At 40.0% G+C, this 22,537-nt stretch overlaps 1 protein-coding gene across 4 annotated transcripts in view; it reads left to right on the top strand.

Moving 5' to 3' along the window:
- The window catches only part of DYRK1A (dual specificity tyrosine phosphorylation regulated kinase 1A), a 126,531-nt gene that overhangs the window by 31,545 nt on the left and 72,449 nt on the right, over positions 1-22,537 (top strand). For all 4 annotated transcript variants that reach the window (XM_070407200.1, XM_070407201.1, XM_070407199.1 and 1 more), the window contains exon 2: positions 21,680-21,765. In XM_070407200.1, coding sequence (XP_070263301.1) covers positions 21,756-21,765 — 10 coding nt within the window. In that variant the 5' untranslated portion in view covers positions 21,680-21,755. The remainder of the gene's footprint in view (positions 1-21,679; positions 21,766-22,537) is intronic.

Below are 22,537 nucleotides of genomic sequence, written 5' to 3'. Positions count from 1 at the left end.
ATAGGCTGCTAAAATGTTCGCTGCTGGTATTAGTGGAGAGAGATGGTGTACCTGCGCATAAGGTGCATAAGGGAAATGAATACAACACGATTATAGTAATCAGTCAAGAACGTTGTAGTTTGTTGTTAATAATTATGTATAACAGGATAGTGTAAAAATTGAGTCACAAAATTTCTATTAAAATGTTTCTTACATACCGTTATATTGGCTGGGTTGCAAAAATATTCATTGTGGGCTGCATGTGGCCCTTGTGCCGCAAGTTTGACATGCTTGCTTTACAGGGAATGTAAGGGTTAATATAATTGACAAATAATATACCAATGTTAGTGAAAAATAAGACAATTTGTGCTCTCATGTCATTTACATCTAGGTTTGACATTTTAACATTGGTTGTTCATGGTAGAATATTCTTGAGCTTTCATACTTTTCTTGAACTTTCATAAGTTGGGTAGCTCAGTATTAAATTTCACTGAGCATGAGAGTGGAGGGGATTTTAAATTATATGTCTTAGAATGGTTGTCTTTTTAAAGTTTGAAGGAACTCACCAAAAAGCAGTAAGACTCCTTATCATTCTCAATGAGATGCTGATGTAAATTAACCCTTTGAGTGCCAACCAGTATCCTAGGAACTATGCTAAAATTGCCAAGGTATTTTTGCTAATTTTACAGCAGTTTAGGAAAAAAATTATGAATCGCAAGTAAGTGAAGTTACCTATTCAAAAACTGAAGGAAACCTTTACTACATTGACATATTTAGCAATATCATCATCACTAATAAAGGCAGACTTAGAACTGGACGCCAATTTGAAGCTTTGATAGCGCTCCCGGCACTTTTGGCGAAAGACAGGAGGAGCGCCATCGTGCTCCCCGGCACTCTAGGGGTTACACACACCTTTTCACATAAGTGTCTGAGGGCTGGGGATGCCCTTCCTCAGGAGTCTCTAGGAGACAATCTGTTCTTGCCTCTTCTAGTTTCTTGTGCTGCCGACATTCCTTGATTTATGGCCATATCACTCTAATCCAGGGGTCCTCAAACTTTTTAAACAGACCGTTGGAGGGCCGGACTATAGTTTAAAAAAAACTATGAACAAATTCCTATGCACACTGCACATATCTTATTTTGAAATAAAAAAACAAAATGGGAACAAATACAATATTTGTATTTGCATGTGGCCCGAGGGCCGTAGTTTGAGGACCCCTGCTCTAATCTCTCTCTCCATGGTCATATTGCCTTCTGTCTGTGTCAAGTCTCCCCCCGCCTCTCCTAAGGGTACTTGTGATGGTGTGTGGGGTCCACCTGGATAATCTCCTCCTCTCGACTTCATCGTAATCACATCTGCAAAGTGGGATGTGACAGTGCAAACCTTTTCCCAGATACTATAACATCTATAGGCTCCAGAGATTAGTATGTGGATTTTGGTGTGTATGTGTGTGTCTGAAAGTGTTTGTGTGTGTGTGTGTGTGTGTGTGTGTGTGTGTGTGTGTGATAGAGAGAGAGAGAGAGAGAGAGAGAGAGAGATATTTTTCAATTTACACTCTTGTAAATTATTTGGAAGAGAATGATTTTCTTTTGAAATATTAACTTTCAGCTATAAGTATATTTTCAATTACGGTAAGACTCCATAATATATTTTGTAACTTTTCAGTGTTAGCTTTGATGATCCAAATTTGGGATCCAATATGAGAGACATCTCCCCTAATTTTGCCATCTTACATGCCATTTATAACGATGGTTTGTGATCTACTTGTCTCTAAATAATGGAGGTTATTGTTCTTTTAGGGGTAGCTCAAGCTGACAGTGGAAATTTTTATCAAGCATTTATTAAAAACTAGAGGCCCGGTGCATGTGCACTGGTGGGATCCCTTGGCCTGGCCTGTGGGGATCGGGACAAAACCGGCAGCCCGACATCCCCTGAGGGGTCCCAGGGTGCGAGAGGGCACTCTGCAAAGTTGCTGTCACTTGGCAGTTCCTTTGTTGAGCATCTGCCCCCTGGTGGTCAGTGCACGTCATAGCCACTGGCCGGTTGGCCGGTTGGCCAGTCAGCGGTCGTTTAGGCTTTTATAAATATAGATGAGTAAATTTAGGAAAACAATACGAACTATTGAAACTTATTTTTGCAATCTAGGAATTTTTTAATGTTTTTATTGACTTCAGAGAGAGGAAGGGAGTGGAAGAGAGAGATAGAAACATAGATGAGAGAGAAAAACATAGATCAGCTGCCTCCTGCACACCCCCTACCAGGGATCGAGCCCACAACCGGAATTGGACCCGGGACCCTTCAGTCTGCAGGCTGACGCTCTACTGAGCCAAACTAGCTAGGGCCCAATGGAGAGTTTTTGAAGTCATGAGCCAGTCATTAACAGAAATGTATGTGTGTGTATCAATTTTAATACCTGCTTCTTTCTTGAACCTGACTTTTTTTGATCACCTTTTAAAAAACAGACTCTTCATTTATTTTTCTAAACATCATAAAATAAGTTTTAAGTTCTTTTCAAATTATTTTAAGTCCCTGGATATGAAATTTGTTGTTTTTCTGCGAAATTTCTCTTGTGATGGGGGGTTTCTTTGTGTGTTTGTAATTACTGTGTATGAGCGCTTAACAGGAATTTCTGAAGGTATTTTATATATTTTTAAATTTAATTTAATTAAAATAATATAAGCTAAAGTTTATTTAGAAAGTCACAGAGGTAGAAAAAATGAGCCAGCTGGACTGCGAGGGCTCAGAAAACAAGTTACAGAGGCAAAAGAAGGGCCTTTGGATCTTGTGGGGGCGGTGGAGAAGGGGAGAGAGGAGGGGTGGGGAGAGAGAGAAATAGGGAGAGATAAGGCACCACTATTCTATATTTTGAAGGAAGTACATACCAGTTTTCAAATAGTGACACTTGCCACTTTCTGTTCCCCATTTTCCAAATGTAAGAACCATAAACACAACAGGCATACCTGCCTCCCACTTTGTGCAATTGTTTCCATGGTTTTTACTCCTACATATGTTATACCACACATTATAAACTATAGCTTACACTTTTATTATTTTTGCTTTAAGCACATTTTAAACTCCAGCTTCCAATTAATTTTTGTTTTAAACACTCAATCTTTAACTTATGAGAAAAATACTCACTTGTGAGAATTTACCTACTTATTTACCATTTCTGTCACTCTTCATTCCTTTGTATAGATACGTGTTTCCATCAGTATCATTTCCTCTCAGTCTGAAGAACATTCTTTAGCATTTTTTTGTAGTGCAGGTTTGCTGGCAAAGAATTATCTCAGATTAAAAAAAAAATCTTGCAAATGCCTTCATTTTACCTTTATGTTTGAAGATTATTTTCACTGGATATGGAATTCCAGATTGAATGTTTTCTGGCTTTTATTGTTTCTGATGAAATGTCAGTGATATTGCTGTTTTGTTTTCTATATATACAGTCAACTTTCTATATCTGTGGGATTCACATTTTTTGATTCAACCAACGTGGATTGAAAACTATTTTTGATCTGAGGTTGGGAATTTATGATAATGGAGAGGGCTTACTGCACGTATTGTTCTATGCAATTTTATATAATGGAAGTGAGCATCTGAATTTTGGTATCTACAGGATCCTTAAAGCAATCCCCTGTTGATACTGAGGGAAAATTACAGTATCTTTTCTCTCTCTAGTTACTTTCAAGATTTTCTTTTCATCTTCGGTTTTTATGCTTTTCCCCTATAATATGCTTGGGTGTGGTTATCATTTGAGAGGTTTTTCGCCATGATTTCTTTAAATATTTATTTTCCTCTTTCTCACTGTCTTCTGATTTCTTTTACATGTGTTAGAACATTTGATATTGTTTTGCTGTTCTTTAAGAGTCTCTTCATTTTCCTTCAGTCTTATTTCTCTCCTTTAGACTGGATAATTTCTATTGATCTGTCTTTAAGTTTTCTTATTTTTTCTACCATCTTTAATATATGCTCTTAAAAACATCCTGTAAATTTTCATTTAGATATTATGTTTACTTTCAGAATTTCTTTTGTGTTCTTTTTTTTTTTTGATAATTTGTTTTTCTAATGAGACACTTTGCTCATACATTAAAGAGCATATGTTCCTTAAAGATTTTGAACATATTTTCTTCTGATTCTTTGTATAAAATAGCTGCTTTAAAGTCTTTGTGCAATCAAACATCTGATCTGTCCTGGTGTTGGTGTTCTGTTGACTCATTGACTGTGGATCACATTTTTCTGTTTCTTTTGCTTGGTTATAGTTTTAGGATTTGAATACCATGTTTTCTTCTTTTTGAGAGTGTTAATGTTTGTTCTAGAAGGCTGATTGATTATCTTGAATTTATATAGGTTTGGGTTTTTTGCTTTATCTTGCAAGATTTATGGAAAAGTCAAAGTGACTTCTATCCACTTTAATCTGGTGGGACATGGCTTCCACACTGGGTCTCTCTCTGGATTTTGTCAGGTTTGGCTTTAAACATTATTCGTATTGGTCTGGAGTAGGCTGTACTCCAGGGTGTGGCCTTAGATTTGAAGGAGGGAAAGGAATGTGAAGGTATGTATTTGTCAGGATTCTCCAGAGAAACAGATACAATAGGAGTTGGCTCACGTGATTATGGAGGCCAAGAAGTCCCAAGATCTTCACTTGGCAAGTTGAAAACCCAGGAAAGCCGATGGTGCAAATTCTAGTCTGAAAACTGTCAGACTTAAGATTCAAGAAGAGCTGATGTTTTGGTTTGAGTTCAAAGGCGGGGAAAAAGATCTATGTCCCAACTTAACACAGTTAGAGTGGAGGAGTTGTGGAAGTGATAAAAAGTCCCAGCCATTTTGTTCTATTCAGATCCTCAGCTGACTGGGTGAGGCCCACCCACATTGGGGAGGACAGTCAGTCTACCATTCAAATGTTAATCGCATTCAGAAACACCTTCACACACAACCCAGAATAACACTTGTTGGCCAAGTGCCTGGGCACCCAACGCACAGTCAAGTTGACACATTAAATTAACCTTTAGCCCTAGCTGTTTTGGCTCAGTGGATAGAATGTCAGCCTGTGGACTAAAGGGTCCTGGGATTGATTCTGGTCAAGGGCACTTGCCCTGGTTGGGGGCTCAATCCCCAACAGAAACATCTCATCATTGATGTTTCTATCTCTCTCCCTCTCCCTTCCTCTTTGAAATCAATAAACTGCTTTAAAAAATAAATTAACCTTCATATTCTGTTAATGCGATTTTTCTGCTGTGGCTGGACAGGAACACTAAATTCCCCCAGGCCTGCTCATTCTCTGTCACTTCTGTTCTGACCTCATAGAAATCACTTTGCTAAGCTTTGGGTAGTCTCACCCTGTCCATGTGCATCACACTGTTTGTTTGTTTGTCTATTTATCTTTATTTTTAAAAAGTATACAAAGTGGCCCTGGCTGGTTTGGCTCAGTGGATAAAATGTCGGCCTGCGGATTGAAGAGTCCCAGGTTCGATTCTGGTCAAGGGCACATGCCTGGATTGCAGGCTCAATCCCCAATAGGGGGCGTGCAGGAGACAGCCGATCAATCTTTCATAATTGATGTTTCTATCTCTCTCCCCTTCTCCCTTCCTCTCTGAAATCAATAAAAATATATAAAAATAAAATAAAAATAAGTGTTTTTTAAAAAGTATACAAAGTGGATTTGGAAACACGGCTCTATCTAATCTAATCTAATCTAATCTATCTATCTTGTTGTCAATCCTCACCTGTGGATATTTTCCCATTGATTTTTAGAAAGAGTGGAAGGTAGGGGGAGTTACGGAGAGACACATTGTTTGGTTGCCTCCCAAATGGCCTGACCAGGGCCAGGAATCAAGCCTGCAACTGAGGTATGTGCCCTTGACGTAAATCGAACCCGGGCCCTTCAGTCTGCTTTCTGACACTGTATCCACTGAGCCAAACCGGCTAAGGCCAATGGGTACATTTATTAACACAGTGAATGCCCTAGAAATTTTTTTAATGGAAACCAAAACTTATATAGGTAAATCTTTGTTAGTGATTTATTTAAAAACAACCTTTTGTGGAAAATAGTTTCCCAAACAATTTTAACCCTTTTTCTCCTTTCCCCAAAGAGGAACAAACAAAAGAATAAAAATGCAACTTTTACTCAGTCATGGTATGTTTGTAAGCTCTGTTGTCATAAAATGTTATTGAATCCTTAGGTTTCTTGTAAATTAGCTTCTTTTGTCTAGTGACTCACTTATTTTATCATTTCAACTGGTATGCCACAAGAATTTTCAAACATGCAATATTTAATCAGGGGCATACTGACCACTTCTTTCTTAGATTGTCAAATAAAAAAAATGACAACAGCCAACACAACAAGAGCCATTCACTGTAAATGAATTAAAATTATACCAATTTTTTGCCCTGGTCGGTGTGGTTCAGTGTTTAGAGTGTTAGCCTGCACACCAAAGGGTCTCAGGTTTGATTCCTGGTCGAGGGCCGGTACCTGGCTTGCGGGTTCGCTCCCTGTCGCTGGTCAGGTTGAGTAGGGGAGGCAACCAGTTGATGTGTCTGTCTCATATTGATGTTTCTCTCTTCTCCCCATCCTTCCACTCTCTGAAAAAAGCAATGGAAAATATATCCTCAGGTGAGGATTAACCAAAAATAATTTTTCATACCAATATTTGTCAGATTGGCAAAAATATATTTTTCAGTGTACTACAGAATTTTAGTAATTTATTTGTGTGTGCCCTGAGATGAAAAAGGTTGAAATCGTTGATTTTAATCATTGTGTAGTTTAAATAATCATATTTCTAATCCTTTAAAAAATACCACTATTTAGTTATTTTGTTCTTTTTTTTTTTTTCTTCAGCTAAGACAAAAGAGATGATTTATTGTACATGTTACACTGTTACAACTGAGAACAGACCAATCCAGAATGTCACAGGTCCAGGGCAAAGATCCACAAGGGAATGTTTTTGTAAGAGCAGGGTGGTCTCCCAAAAGGCGGTGGCGTGTGTATGTTCTAGGTCCCATGGAGAAGTTCTCATCAGCAGACATGCAGGCTGACAATTTGTACCAGTGTCCCTGTCCTCTGGCTTCCCTTTTTTCCTGCTCTTGTGGCTTCACGGGTGCACAAGCTTGAGTGTATTTGGACCCCTGCCTCATCTTTCTTCTTTTCTTCAGCCTGAGCATTCACTTCTTCCTCCACTTGGCTCTCATTGCGCAGGGTTTTCTAAGAGGATGGCGCTAAGTCCGAGAACTCACTCTTAGTGTTTTAAAAAGCTTTTATTCTGGAAAGCTTCAAACATACACAAAAGTGGAGAGAATAATAAAATGAGCCTCCATGTCCTTATCCTGCTTTGGCAGTCATCAATATTTTGCCCACTTGGTTTTCTATTATCCTATCTAATAATAGACAAACATGGTAATTGACCGTACCTTCGCTACGCCTCCCATCGGCTAATCAGCAAGATATGCCTACGTAGGCGCGAAGCGGCGGAGCGAAGACTGAAGGTGGCTCCTGCCGGAGCAAAGGCCTGGGTCCCAGGTGCCGGAGGAAAACCGGTGCCGGCAGCCAGGGGAAGGGAAGGCCTATTGCACGAATCTTTTTGTGCAACAGGCCTCTAGTTTTTAATATAAGTAATACCAAATGTAAAAGTACTCTTTAGAAAGTGGGTTGGTATTTAACAAAAAAAATCTCAGCTCAATCTATGCTCAAGTTTTATTATGGCTATTTGTATAGTTGATGATTATTTATAATATTTTTAACTCATATAATGATTATTCTCTATAGCAAATGTACTGGATTTTGTGCTTTTTGCGTTGAAATGAGTTATACTAGTAGAGCTAAACCATGGCAAATTCATTTTTTCCCACCATTAGATTGCAGGTGTGACTTAACTGTGCTTAATATTAATATCTCATCTTAAGTATTTAGAATTTTTAATCACTGTGTTTTAACAAAGCAACCAAAAGCCATGTTTTAGGAGATGAGTTGGTTTGATGATGGTTTTCTCTCTCTGTTGAGAATTGGCTATAGTTGAGGAAGCTGGCTGTCCTGGAGGGTGAGATGAACAAGGCTTTTCCCACTTTCTGGGACTACATGCTGACGTGCATATAGTCAGTTACCTATAGTTCAAAGCAGAGTGGGGTTAGGGTCGCAATAAAGGCATATAAATACTGCTGTGGCAGGGCTGAGGAGGAAGTGTCTGTAGCGGATGCTGGTGGGAGAACTTCTGGGAGAGAAAGCGTTGGTGTTGGGCTTCCAGAATGGTGTTGACAGGCAGAGATGGGTAAGGAAGGAATAATAACTTGAGCAAAAAGTGGTATTTGGGAAACGGACTTTGTCTTTTGGGGTTGTAGTGTAGATTTGGGGAAAATGTGTAGCAGGAGGTAAGACTGGAAAGGTGGTGGTAATGACTATGTAATATTACAGTATACAGAAGTGAATGTGTATGGAGCACTTACTGTGCAGTGATTTAAATGCTGTATGAGTGCTAAGCCATTGATAATACAAAGTTTTATGGGATTATCCTCTCTGTGTCGATGAGACACTCAGTCACTTAGGAGTTTTAGAACTTTGCTTGAAGCTACCCCAGTAAGTTGTGGAGCCAGGAGGTTAAACGAGGGCAGGCTGACGAGTCCGATGGTTTAGGGCCTTGAATAGCGACTGGGTTAAGCAACATTAAATGCTTTTTTGGGGATAGTGACCTAGCAATATATTAAGTGATTTTTAAACACAAAGATCTTTAGTAGTTTATTATCATGAGATTTACCCTATAATGGAGTTTTAAAATTGGCTGTACTTACAGGTTGTCCTCATAGTTGTGGCCTTTAGCTAGATTCCATGATGGCTTTTATGTTAACATAGAAGCCCGATGCACGAAATTTGTGCAAGGGGCTTAGCCCTCGCAGCCCTGGCAGGCCCTCGCAGCCCTGGCTTCGTCTGGAAGGTTGTCCGGAAGGTCGTTCGGCTATTCGGTCTAATTAGCATATTAGCTCTTTATTATATAGAATGGAGGCTGAATTTCTTGGACCATTTTTCTCCTGCTTACTTACAAAAGTTGTGATGCACTGAAGAGTAAAAAGAAGAAAATTAAAAATCACTCAGACTTTTATTAGCCTAAGACAGTGGTCGGCAAACTCATTAGTCAACAGAGCCAAATATCAACAGTACAACAATTGAAATTTCTTTTGAGAGCCATATTTTTTAAACTTAAACTATATAGGTAGGTACATTGTTGTTAACTTAATTAGGGTACTCCTAAGGCTTAGGAAGAGCCACACTCAAGGGGCCAAAGAGCTGCATGTGGCTCGAGAGCCGCAGTTTGCTGACCACAGGTCTAAGACATTCATCATTAATAACTATGTATTTTCTTCCAGGGTTTTTCTGTGCTATTATTTTACTTTCCTGGAACTGTGCTTTGGGGAAGATTTTGAGCTCTTTCTGGTATATGACTTTTCCCCTCATGTAATACAATTATCATAAGATGAAGTAAATGATTACATAATATTTTATCATATGAATGTACCATAACCTATGCCACCTTTTCTTTTTGTCTTGAACATATTTATTTTTTCTATTTTTGAAATCATTTTAATGATACACTTTTGTATGTGAATTTTGTATTTTCTATCATGAAATGGCTTTTTAATTTTTAAAATGTTTTTAATGACTTGAGAGAGAGGGAGAGGAAGGGGGAGGGGAGAAACATTACTCGGCTGCCTCCTGTACACCCGCTACTGGGAATTGAGCCTGAAACCCTAGACATGTACCCTGACCAGGTGATTGCACTGGGCATGGAGAAGAAGAGTGGGAAGGCCTGAGGCGTTTCAAAATTGATAGGATTTAGTGAGACCACTTAGAGTAGATGAAGTCAGCAGTTTTTAAGAAGTATCTAGAACAGTGGTTCTCAACCTGTGGGTTGCGACCCCCTTTGGCGGTTGAACGACCCTTTCACAGGGGTCGCCTAAGACCATCCTGCATATCAGATATTTACATTACGATTCATAACAGTAGCAACATTACAGTTATGAAGTAGTAATAAAAATAATTTTATGGTTGGGTCACAACATAAGGAACTGTATTTAAAGGGCCAGAAGGTTGAGAACCACTGCTCTAGAAGAATGGCAGTGCTGGGATAGAGCTGGGAAGGTGAGCTATGTGAGGAAGGGTGAGGATGTTTTAGGGATAGTGAATTGTGGTAGTAATGTGACACTGGAAGTGACCCAAGCAGCTTGTTGTTGGTCTAGATCAGTGGTTCTCAACCTTGGCTGCACATTAGAATCACCTGGGAATCTTTTTAAAATCCTGATTTCTGGGCTTCATCTCGGAGGATGAGGTCAGAGGATGAGGCCCAGAAATCAGGATTTTAAAAAAAATTCCCAGGTGATTCTAATGTGCAGCCAAGGTTGAGAACCACTGGTCTAGATACTGAGTGAGAAGTTAGGGTGGAGAAAAAAAGACCAGAATAATTAGTTTCAAGTAAACGTTTGAAGTACTTCCTTTGGAGAGAAAGATTATAGAGGAATGAGTGGAGGGGCCAGGAATTGGAGGTAACCTGAGGTTGGGACGAAAAGTTAAAAGAAAGATGGAGAATTTGGAGGATAACTGGTAGTCTGAAATATAAGAGCACACATACTAAGGACTTTTTGAGGAGGGAACCTTTTTGTAAGTTCCACAAAATTGTAGCAGGGAAAACAAGTAAAACTAAACTCATTTTATTACTCTTAGTAATAGGCTTATTGGAAGAAAATGTAAGCTGTTAATAATAGTGTGTGTTTTTTAATTAATTCTGGGCCTTGTTATTTTTATGTATTTTTGAAAATGCAAGGCTAATTAAAAGCAGTGGTTTATAAAATTACATATAATTATGTATGTCTAAAAGTACATATTACCAACTAAGTATATGTGTGCATGCATTTATGTAAATAAATTACATATAACGTATATTTTATAAATAAAATTATATGTGTGTATATGTATTATTATACTTTAGACCATCCTATTTGGAAAAGTCAGTGTTACCAGACAGGAGAGAACAGAGTGGTTTCCAGGGCACCTCTTAGACACTAGTTATGAGAAGGGTTGGGAGGCTATTGATTGAACATATTCTCCCTGTGTCTTCTGACAGACACTTTAAAAAATATTTTTATTAATTGCAGAGAGGAAGGGAGAGGAAGAGAGAGAAACATCAATGATGAGAGAGAATCATTGATTGGCTGCCTCCTGAATGACCCTGACTGGGGGTTGAGCCTGCAACCCAGGCATGTGCCCTTGACTGGAATGGAACCAGGGACCCTTCAGTCCGCAGGCCGATGCTCTATCAACTGAGCCAAACCCACTAGGGCAACAGGCACTTTTTTGTTTACGAAATACATACACAGGTGAGATCACCCCAGATGTTTAGGTTAAGGAGGGAAATTAACCAGGGAGAACATGAAATACTGGATCTCATCCTTGTGTTATTCTCTGAGCACCTAAAAGTAATGTAAAAAATGGGCCATTCCTTTTTTTTTTTTTTTAATAGGTTTTTATTGAGTTTTTAGAGAGAGAGGAAGGGGGAGAGAGAGAAAATAGAAACATCAGTGATAGAGAAACATCTATCGGCTGCCTTGCATATCCCCTACTGGGGATCCATCCTGCAACCTGGGCATATGGTCTGACTGGGAATCGAGCCAGCAACCTCTTGGTACATGGGATAGTGCTCGACCACCTGAGCCATCCCGGCAGGGCTTGGCCATTCCTTTTTATTTTTATGTTATTTTTTAAAATATATTTTTATTGACTTCAGAGAGGAAGGGAGAGGGAGAGAAAGAGATAGAAACATCAGTGATGGGAGAGAATCATGGATTGGCTGCCTCCTGCATGCCCCCAGTGGGGATCGAGCCCGCAACTGGTCATGTGCCCTTGACCGGACTCGAACCTGGGACCCTTCAGTCTGCAAGCCAACGCTCTATCCACTGAGCCAAACCAGCTAGGGCTTGGCCATTCCTTTTTAATTCCTCTTATGAACTAGGATTGATTTGAATTGAGGACATTATGTATAGGCGATCCTTTATAATAAAAGCGTAATATGCTTAGTGTCTGATTGGTTGACCGTTTGGTCAGCTGCTTGACCAGTCACTATGACGCGCACTGACCACCCGGGGGCAGACGCTCCGACTGATAGGTTAGCTTGCTGGTGGAGTCCAGCCAATCGGGACTGGGCGAGAGGGCCAGACACACCCTGGAGCCCTCCCGCGGTCCCTCTCTGGTTGGCTGGCCCCCATTGGCCCCGATTGGGACTGGGCAAGATGGCCCCGATCGCTCCAATCGCAGGCCAGGCTGAGGGACCCCACCCATGCATGAATTGGTGCATCAGGCCTCTAGTATAAAATAATATCTTCAAGAAGCACATCAACAGAAGAGATTGAAAAAAATCTTGGTGTTTTGTTTACATTACTTTGCTCTTGGTTCCATTAGCAAGTGGGTAAAAGCAGGTTTCAAGTTTCAAAATATATGGTAGTGAAAAATTGGAAACAACCCAAATATTCCCCAATAGGTGTTTGCTTAAAGTAAACCTACTTCTGTACATAGTACTGTACAACTATTTAAAATCGTACAAGTGTAAATTGTTGATGTAAAGATGTAAAATTATAAAAACAAGAGCAAAGATTTATTATTTTAGGGTGGTGAAATTTTATATGACTTTTAGTTCTTTATTCCTTTTTAAAGCAATGAACATATAATATTTTATAATCAGAAGAACCTTATTTCAGATAAACGATGGGAGAAAAACTTGAGATTTTTAATTTTAAATGGAGAGACGACTATTGTTCAGTTCCAGCTTCTGAACAACAAAATTGCACACAATTGGGTTGCAATGGTGACAGGATTTGTTTCTAAGGCATATAGTTCTGATGAGAATGAGCTATAGTGGGTAGACTTGAGCAGGGAGTGCAAACAGACAAGAAGGGGCCCTTCGATAGGAACTGTAGAAATGGAGTAATGAGGTCAGTCAGAAAAACTTGTGAGGTGAAATCCAACACAAGAATTTGTGGATTGCATGTGGGGTAAGCAACAGGAAAGGTCCTAGATGATTAGGGTTTTAGTGGGAGATTGGGTGATGGTGACACCCATCAACCAAGACTGAGAATACAAGAAGAAGTGGATTATTTTCTGTCCTCCCTGGTCTTTTGCCTTTTTTTTTTTTTTTTTTTTTAAAGCAGGTTAGAAGGATGGGGAGATGGATGGTAAATTCAGTTTAACATGGAGCCTGGCAGCAGCAGTTTTGAAGTCAGTTTGGTTGGATTTGAATCTTATCTCTCTACCATTAGTCATGTGTGACTTGGAGCGACTTCACTTTACTTCTCTGAGCCTTGGTTTCCTCACCTGTAAAAATGGGGATAATGGTGCTACCTACCTTTTACAACTATTTATGGGATTAAGAAAATAGGTGTCCATTAAAGATAAGATACCTCATATGCAGTAATAACTGGGAAACAGAAATAACTGAGACATCCAAGCTCAGTTCACTAGGCTTTCAGAAATGTGGACCTGAATTCTATGGAGAGAGGTGGGCTAGAGGCAAGCCAGCTTATAAAAGTCTGCTTAATTCCATATATAACTTAAAAAGTATTTAATGTTGACTTTCAACCAACTGTCTTAGAAATGAGCCTTCTGGAACGTAGGTCTGCTTATAGTAGAGGTTTTTCCTTGAATATCTATAGCAACCACTCTCCAGTAGTGGGAGTTGGGATGTTCAAAAGTTCTGTGGTCTAAGAATTCATATTTGAGGAACTCAATTCAAGAGAATACATGTAAATATGTTGACAGATTTGACGGTTGATATAAACTTGTGCAAATCTTTTATGTTTTCACACTCAACTAATGGAAGATAAAGGATGGCAAGCAAAATAGAATATCAGTGGTAGTTTATTATTTTGAATTAGTGACAGGGCACTGTACTTTATTCCAATTGATGATAACTTACGCTGAGAGTTTCAGTCTCTCATCCAGTAAAAAAAAAATATTTGTCCGTGCATTATGTATTATGGACAACATGCATATGAGGATGAAATACCCTCCTGTTTTCCTGTAATTGATGCTGTACCCAAATATTCATTGTCTAATTTGCTCTCATTTGAGCCTAGGTACAGTCCCAGAGAGGCCAAATAACTTGATGCTTGAGGTAGCAAAAATTTGGGGCAATATTTATTTATTCCTCTCTGCTCTTAGTTCTTGAAACTTCTCTCCAGTGCTTACATGGTTTTGTTAGTTCTTTTCATATAATTTCATGAGAAATCATATCCTTCTATCCCCTTTATTATGTATCTCAGCTACTCCCACTTCCAACGTGCCTTTGGAGTTGTAAATATAATTCAAGATCCAGGTTTCTAACTCTTCGTGCTATTATAGCTTGCTCAACGCTTCAGTGCAAAAATGACTTAACTACTATTGGTCTTACCCTCTTTGCAGTTTGTCTTCTTAAAAAAAATTTTTAAGGGAATATATAACAGTCTGTTATATGCTGTAATCAAAATTTCTCTGCTTCCATTCTCCTAAATGAAATGCCCTTTACAAGTTAATTTACTACTTAGAAGCTTTATTTCATGTTTAGGATGCTTGAGGCAGAAGAGTGGGTTCTTATTGTTTGGCGTTCTCTGTGCCTCCTGAACTTGTATGACTTTTTCTTTTCCAGGTTAGGGAAGTTTTCTACCATTATTTCTTCAAACACTTTTTCTATTCCTTTCTCCCTTTCTGCCTCTTCTGGCACACCTACTATTTTAATATTGTTATGTTTCATATTGTTCCACAGCTCCCTTAAGCTGTCCTCCTATTTTTTTTTTAACTGTTTTTGGTTCTCTAATTGAGTGATATTTTCAACTCTGTCTTCTAATTCACTGATTCGATCCTCAACTTCCCCTAATCTGCTGTGTATTCCTTCCAATGTGTTCTTTATTTGTGTTAGGTAATTCTTTATCGAAGACTGTTCTTTTTTCATAGTTACTATATCTTTTTTTCATACTGTTGAGCATTTTTAACATCATTACTCTGAACTCTGTTTCAGCTAAATTTCTTACCTCTGCTTCATTTATCTCTTTTTCTGGAGAATTAGCTAGTTCTTTCATTTGGGGGTTGTTTGTTTCCTCATTTTGGTTTCTGGGTTTGTGACTATGTTTTAGGTGGACCCTCTATACCTCTCAAACTTTAGTGCAGGACAGTGTTTAAAGGCTGTTTCTGACTAATTGGATCAGGCAAAGACTTAAAGCCTCTAGAGACCACCTCCAACTTGAATTGCCCCCAGGCAATCATCCTCAGGGCAAGGTGTTTTCCAATAGGGTGTGTCGACTGTCTCTTCCTCCCCCCCCTCCCCCCGCAAGGCAGATGTCTATGTGGGAAAGATGTCCTCTGCTGCATGAGGGAATGACTCAGCCCAGGGTACCCTCCTCAGTTTGGTGCTCTCTGCTGGGGAGCCCAGCTTGGGACTAGATCCCAGAGTTCTTAGTGGCAACCTCCCACAGCTGAGTTATCTTTCCAGGACTTCAGTTGCTATCTGTGGGTGCCGGGCTAGCCCTTTCGCGCCTCTGCCCCTCCTACCAGTCTCTATGTGGTCTCCACCTTCGGTCCTTGGGTATCAGGGTTCTCTCCTATGAGTTTTACATTGATTATTCAGGAAGCCTTTTTGTATTTCAGTTTAATTCCAGCTTGTTCCTGAGAGCATGTCGGTGCAGCATCCTCCTACTCTGCCGCCATTTTTAATGGGGGTAGCTTATTCTTAATTGACAGCTTTATTATTTTTTTAAATAGCTGCTGCATGTGTTTTCATTTTTTTTTCTTTATTGATTAAGGTATTACATATGTGTCCTTATCCCCCCATTGTCCGCCCCCCCTTTCCCGCTCATGCCCTCATCCCCCTGGTGTTTGTGTCCATTGGTTATGCTTGTGTGCATGCATACAAGTCCCATTGTGCATTATATTTTATTTTTCCTGTGGGATCAAAATTATACAAGAATATATATATACACACACACACACACACATACATATATATGCACACACACAGTATATATACAATGTAAAATTAATGATAGTAAAAAACAACTGTCTGTGTATTTCTACCTAGCTTGAGAAGTAAAACAGTACCTGCCAGAACTTTTAAGCTTGTGTCATACTAATTATTTTCACCTGCTGCTTGTAATGTTTCTCTATTACTTTATTTTGAAACTAGATAGGATTTTTAGTTTTGTGTCATTACAAAACATTGTGACATTGGAGAAAACATCATACCTGCCACTTAATTCATCAACTCCTCAGTTAATCTGGATTTGCCATATCATGCCAATTTGTTCATTTCAATCACAGTTTTGCCACTCTTGGTCTTTGTGGATTAGTATTAATTTTTAAAAAATACATTATTATTGATTTCAGAGAGGAAAGGAGAGTGAGAGAGAGATAGAAACATCAATGATGAGCGAATCATTAATCAGCTGCCTCCTGTATGCCCCCTACTGAGGCTTGAGCCCACAATCCAGGCATGTGCCCTGACTGGGAATCGAACAGTGGCTTCCTAGTTCATAAGTCAACACTCAACCACTGAGCCACATTGGCCAGGTAGATTAGTATCTACACTAATAAAAGAGAAACATGGTAATTGGCGTACGACCGCTACCCTTCCCATTGGCTAATCAGCGTATCCTTATGCAAATTAACTGTCAGCCAAGATGGCGGCCGGCAGCCAGGCAGCTGGAAGTGAACATGAGGCTTGCTTGCTCCAGGGACTGCAGACTGCAACGTTCCCCGCCTGCGCTGCCGGCCTCTGGCAGTTTGAAACATTCTAACAAATATAGGCCGGGATCTCAGAGCTGAAGTTATACATTGTTTCGATTATAGAACCGAAACAAACCAGATACCTGCTCTCAGAGCTAGAGCCAGAGCTAAAGCTGGCCCAGAATAAAATAAAAAAAAGGAGCCGTTGGGAGCTTCAATCAACAACCGTCAGCCTGAAAGCAGCCCTCAGCCCCTCACCCAGACTGGCCAGGCACCCCAGTGGGGACCCCCACCCTGAAGGGTGTGTGACCAGCTGCAAACAGCCATCATCCCCTCATCCAGGCTGGCCAGGCACCCCAGTGGGGACCCCCATCCTGATCCAGGACACCCTTCAGGGCAAACCAGCCGGCCCCCAGGCCTCTATTCTATATAGTAAAAGGGTAATATGCCTCCCAGCACCGGGATCAGTGGAGCCGCGAGGCCTCCTGGCACCGGATCAGCGTGACAGGGGGCAGCGACCAAACCCCCTGATTGGCCCTGCTCTGTGTGTGACAGGGGGCGGGGCCACAACACCCCCCCCCCCCCCCCCACAGGCCCTGCTCTGTGTGTGACAGGGTAGAGCCATAACCTCCCCATCGGCCCTGCTCTGAGTGTGACAGTGGCTGCGCCCCAAACCCCTGATCGGCCCTGCTCTGTGTGTGACAGGGTGCGGTGCCCCAACTACCCCTCGCCGCCCCATGGGCCCTGCTTTGTGTGTGACAGGGTAGAACCATAACCTCCCCATCGGCCCTGCCCTGAGTGTGACAGTGGCGGCGCCCCAACCCCCTGATCGGCCCTGCTCTGTGGGTGATAGAAGGTGGCGTCCCAACCCCCTGATCCGCCCTGCTCTGTGTGTGACAGGGGGCGGTGCCCCAACTCCCCTATCGGCCCTACTCTGTGAGTGACAGAGGGGAGCTCCTCAACCCCCTGATGGTCCCTGCTCTGTGTGTGACAGGGGGGAGCTCCCCAACCCCCTGATGGGCCCTGCTCTGTGGGTGATAGGGTACGGAGCCCCAACCCCCCTGATGGGCCCTGCTCTGTGAATGACGGGGGCAGCGCCCCAACCCTCTGATCCGCCCTGCTCTGTGTGTGACAGATGGCGGTGCCCCAACTCCCCTATTGGCCCTACTCTGTGAGTGAGAGGGGGGAGCTCCTCAACCCCCTGTTGGGCCCTGCCCTGTGTGTGACAGGGTATGGAGCCCCAACCCCCCTGATGGGCCCTGCTCTGTGCGTGTCAGGGGGCGGCGCCCCAACTCCCCAATCGGCCCTGCTCTGAGCCCGACCAGGGGCTGCATCCAGGGATTGGGCCTGCCCTCTGCCACCTGGGAGCAGGCCTAAGCCAGCAGGTCATTATCTCCCGAGGGGTCCCAGACTGGGAGAGGGCACAGGATGGGCTGAGGAACCCCCCACCCCCCCAGTGCACAAATTTTTGTGCACCGGGCCTCTAGTTATTTTTATAAATCTCAGTATGTCCATGCATAACTGTGTGTTTTGATATTCTCACCCTTTTCCTTTTCTTCCTCTCTTTTCCCCTCCCTCCTTTCCCCTCATCTCTGAAGATACGCTGTACATTAATTTTATGCAGTGATTTTTAGACAACTAAAAAATGGTTTGTAAATTTAACTTCAAACCACTTAAGCTCAGTTCCTAGATTGTTCATTGACCATTTGTTATATTGCCTTTGGCAAAATGTGAGCTAAAACATAGTGTAAGAGGTTCTCAGGATTATGGGAGGTTCTTGTAGTTAGGATAGGAGATGCTTTTCATTAGCATCTAATCCAGCGGTTCTCAACCCCTCTGGGGGTCGAACAACCCTTTCACAGGGGTTGCCTAAGACCATCAGAAAACACATATATAATTACATATTGTTTTTGTGATTAATCACCATGCTTTAATTATGTTCAATTTGTAACAATGAAAATACATCCTGCATATCAGATATTTACATTATGATTCATAACAGTAGCAAAACTACAGTTATGAAGTAGCAACGAAAATAATTTTATGGTTGGAGGTCACCACTACATGAGGAACTGTATTAAAGGGTCGCAGCATTAGGAAGGTTGAGAACCACCGATCTAATCTTTGCTACATAATTTGTGAATGGTTGGGGGAAAAGATGAAAAATTCACTATAGGTTTTTCTCAGGAAAATGTAAATATGAGCATTCTTTTCATGTAATTTGTTATTGAGTGTGAAAAGTGACAACTCTGGCCCTGACTGGTGTTGCTCCTGTGGTTGGGCGGCATCCCATGCACTGAAAGGTTGCCGGCTCCATTCCCAGTCAGGGTATATGCCCAGGTTGTTGGCTCAGTCCCCAGTAGGAAGCATGCAGGAGGCAGCTAATCGAAGTTTCACTCTCACATCAATGTTTCTCTCTCCTTCCTTCTCTGAAAATCAGTAAACATTTAAAAACACACACACACACACACACAAAGAAAGAAAGAAAGAAAATTAACCACCCTGGAGGATATATAGAATAAGCACTAGAATCCTATTTAAAGCAATCCACAGTCAAGACTTGAGTTTATCATACTCAGTATATAATGATTTAATTGCTGTGTGTTTTAGCAGCACGTTTTGTAACTTGTAGAGATATTTTACCCCTTGCTAAAGGCTGCTTTTCAAATGAGGAGTGATTAATGGATGACTTCTAAAAGATGTCAGATTGCCAGGCCAGCGTGGCTCAGTGGTTGAGCATTGACCTATGAACCAGGAGGTCACGGTTTGATTTCCTGGTCAGGGCTGGGTTGCCGTCTTGATCCCCGGTGTGGGGTGTGCAGGTGGCAGCTGATCAATGATTCTCTCACATCATTGATGTTTCCATCTCTATCTCCCTCTCCCTTCCTCTCTGAAATCCATAAAATATATTTAAAAGATGTCAGATTTAGGGTCAGACTATGTTGATGATCTATAGTCAGATGCATTATGCATGTGCCACTGGCTCACCCATAGTTACTATCTTTAGATATTTAAAACACTTATGAAATGATCTGCTAATTTTTAACAACTTGATAAAATAAAAAGAATACTGATGTCTTATTTGATTCTTCTTATAAAGTGCTTTTGTAACAGTAATATCTTTTTCTATTGAAACCATTGACATTCTTGGGGTTTAGGTAGTACTGTAAAATTTTATATGTGAAGAATACGATGTTTAGAGCTTAAAGGGTTTGATGATATATAGTGTATAGCTAGAGATTTCATTTATATTTTCTTTTTCCATGGTTTGTGCTAGAATTGAAAAGACTGATCATTTATGTGGGGGAAAAAGTTGTTAGAGAACTATGTCTTTGAAGTAAAAAAACACCTTTAATCTTGATTATTCCAGTATTATTTTTGCAAATAAAATTATTTTGATGCAGTATTTTAATGTTTATCCATCCATCTGTCCATACAACCCTCAAATTGGATACTGTTTAGGGTTTTACTTGCTAACATACTGGCATTTGAACTAGAAGATGGTTCTATAGAAATGGAATCTGGAAATAGGTAATGATTTTAGACAGACAATTCCCAATTTACAAATAATTTATACATTTAAACCCCTGTCCCTGAACTCCTCTTCCAGTTGCTGCTATTTGGACTGAGAGCATTTAAAGAACTTGTAAGTTCACCAGTAAGAGAAATAAATGAGTAGAAATATTTGGGATCAATAAATATAGACTCAAATCTAAATTATGATCCACTTCCCTAAAAATGTTTTTCTTTAAACTGCCTAAGTAGTTTTTTGTTTTTTATTGCAACACTATTAGAATTCTATCAGTTAGGGGTTCATTGGGTTAACTAGCATCCTTGTTGAAAATTGCAAATTTAGTTAAAGTGAATTATTTCAGCCCAGTTGATTTCTTTCCATCAATTACCTGATGTGAAACTACACTGAGGCAATAAGAGTGTTGGATGGTAATTTGGGAATGTACTTAGGGGAAAGGATTATTATTAAGCAGGATGATTGGGATGCCATAATGTAGAATTTAGGGAATTACAGGTAATAGGAGTTGAGAGAGTGCTAACTGAGAAAAACAAACCAATTTTAGAATTTGTCCAAATAAAGAGGATCTAGAATTGGTTAACTTCCTATGTTTGTTCTACAGGGTCCCTAGTGCCCATGACCAGTAGTATCTTTGAGAATCAATAGGTTTCTTTTGGCTAGCCTGGGAACTTGACCAAGATAAGCAACATTGTTGTTTTATTAGGAATATTTATTGAATCCCATAGTATCAATTTAAAGAATACATTTTTAGACTGAACTCATTTATAAGTTAGGTTTTAGCCTGTGCTTGTCTTTGTCTCTTCTGCTATTTTCATGTGCTCTCAGTTGATAACAACAATGAGGTTGCTTTTGCTTTCCTATCAGTCATTATGGAATTTGCTGGTCAATCATGAAGTTTCAGTGGAAGCAGTAAGTAGGAAATACAGTAAAAAAACTAAAGTAAGAGAAGCCATTCAGAGAGCAAAAGAGGACTTGTGGGTTTAGAAGGAGCAGTTGTGAATAGTGTCTCAGACTTCATTTATAAGTAACATTGGTAGATTGACACGTTATCTTTCCTATAAAGTAATTTTCATTACCTGTGATTACCTCTGATTTTGATAGTAAGTCATGATGAAAAGTGAACTCGCATTCATACTGATTTGTGAATTGATGGAAATTACAATATATAGATTCCCCCCAGTTAAATTATGTAGAATAATAGAATGTTGACTTTTATTTCATATCTACAAAAGTGTGAAGTTTTCATTGATAGTGAGCAGATTTAAAAATGTCTTTCTTCCTGACAATTGAATACTTTAATAAAATTTATTTTCAAGCTTAAATAAATGTTAGTAATGAATTTGAGTTAATTTTATGTCTGTTTTGGGGATTGTAGTCACATTAGATATTCCTCAATTAGGGATAATTGTTTTGCATCCTTATCTCTCATCATAATCTGTTTTTCTTCACACAGTGTTATAGTTTTGCTGCTGGACTCTTCCCTCCCTTCCCCCACCCCATCAGGATGATATGAGACTTGAAAGAAGACGATGCATACAGGTGACTCAAGTTTTAAAATACAATAAGACTATGGCTGTCTGAGAGAATGTGGAATATTTTGAATGGGGGAGCTTTCTGGTAAATAATATTAGTGGGGAGAATTATTTAGATCAGTAATGTAAAAATAGCTGGGCTATTTATTTAATTTGACTTTGGAAATCAGTTTGATAATTAGTGACTTATAGTGGTAATAATACAAATACAGCTTAATAATTGCTGGTACTTAACCTTTTTAAAAGTGGATGGTTGACTAATACTTTGAGAATTGAAGTATTTCTGTTAAAAATAAATAAACTATTCCCTTTATAGTTGAATGCATGTTTCCTTCAGATCCCTGTTAGAGCAAGTCTTTTAAGGATTTAACAGTGTATCTGAAATTAAATTAAGGATATTATACCTATATGTATGATCCCTTTATAAAGTATGGTCTGGGATTTTGATTCTCCCTCCTTCCCTTTCTTCTTCCCTCCCTTCCTTCCTCTCTCCCTCCTTCCTTTCCATCCTTTTGTCATTTATATAGGAAAAGCAGTATGAAGTCATTTTTGAAAGAATATTTTTGACTGTTTTATAAATTAATTGAGGTGCTCTTAATCATACATGGAAAAATTGAGGCTGATTCATGTATGGCTATGTTCAAACTCTTGAAAATGTAGTGTAGCTAATGGATAAAGTGTTACTAACTTTTAAACTTGTATCTTCTTAAATTAGGCCGATTATGAGGCATTTTGTTGAACCAAGTGGCTTATTTTTGTAGACTTTGTCGGAGATGGTC

This window comes from Myotis yumanensis, unplaced genomic scaffold (genome assembly GCF_028538775.1).
Source record: "Myotis yumanensis isolate MYYU_CA2020_CCGP unplaced genomic scaffold, mMyoYum1.0.hap1 SCAF_2, whole genome shotgun sequence".
Taxonomy (NCBI): domain Eukaryota; kingdom Metazoa; phylum Chordata; class Mammalia; order Chiroptera; family Vespertilionidae; genus Myotis; species Myotis yumanensis.
The sequence above is the reverse complement of the archived record's forward strand: the minus strand, read 5'-3'. Positions and strand labels throughout refer to the sequence as shown.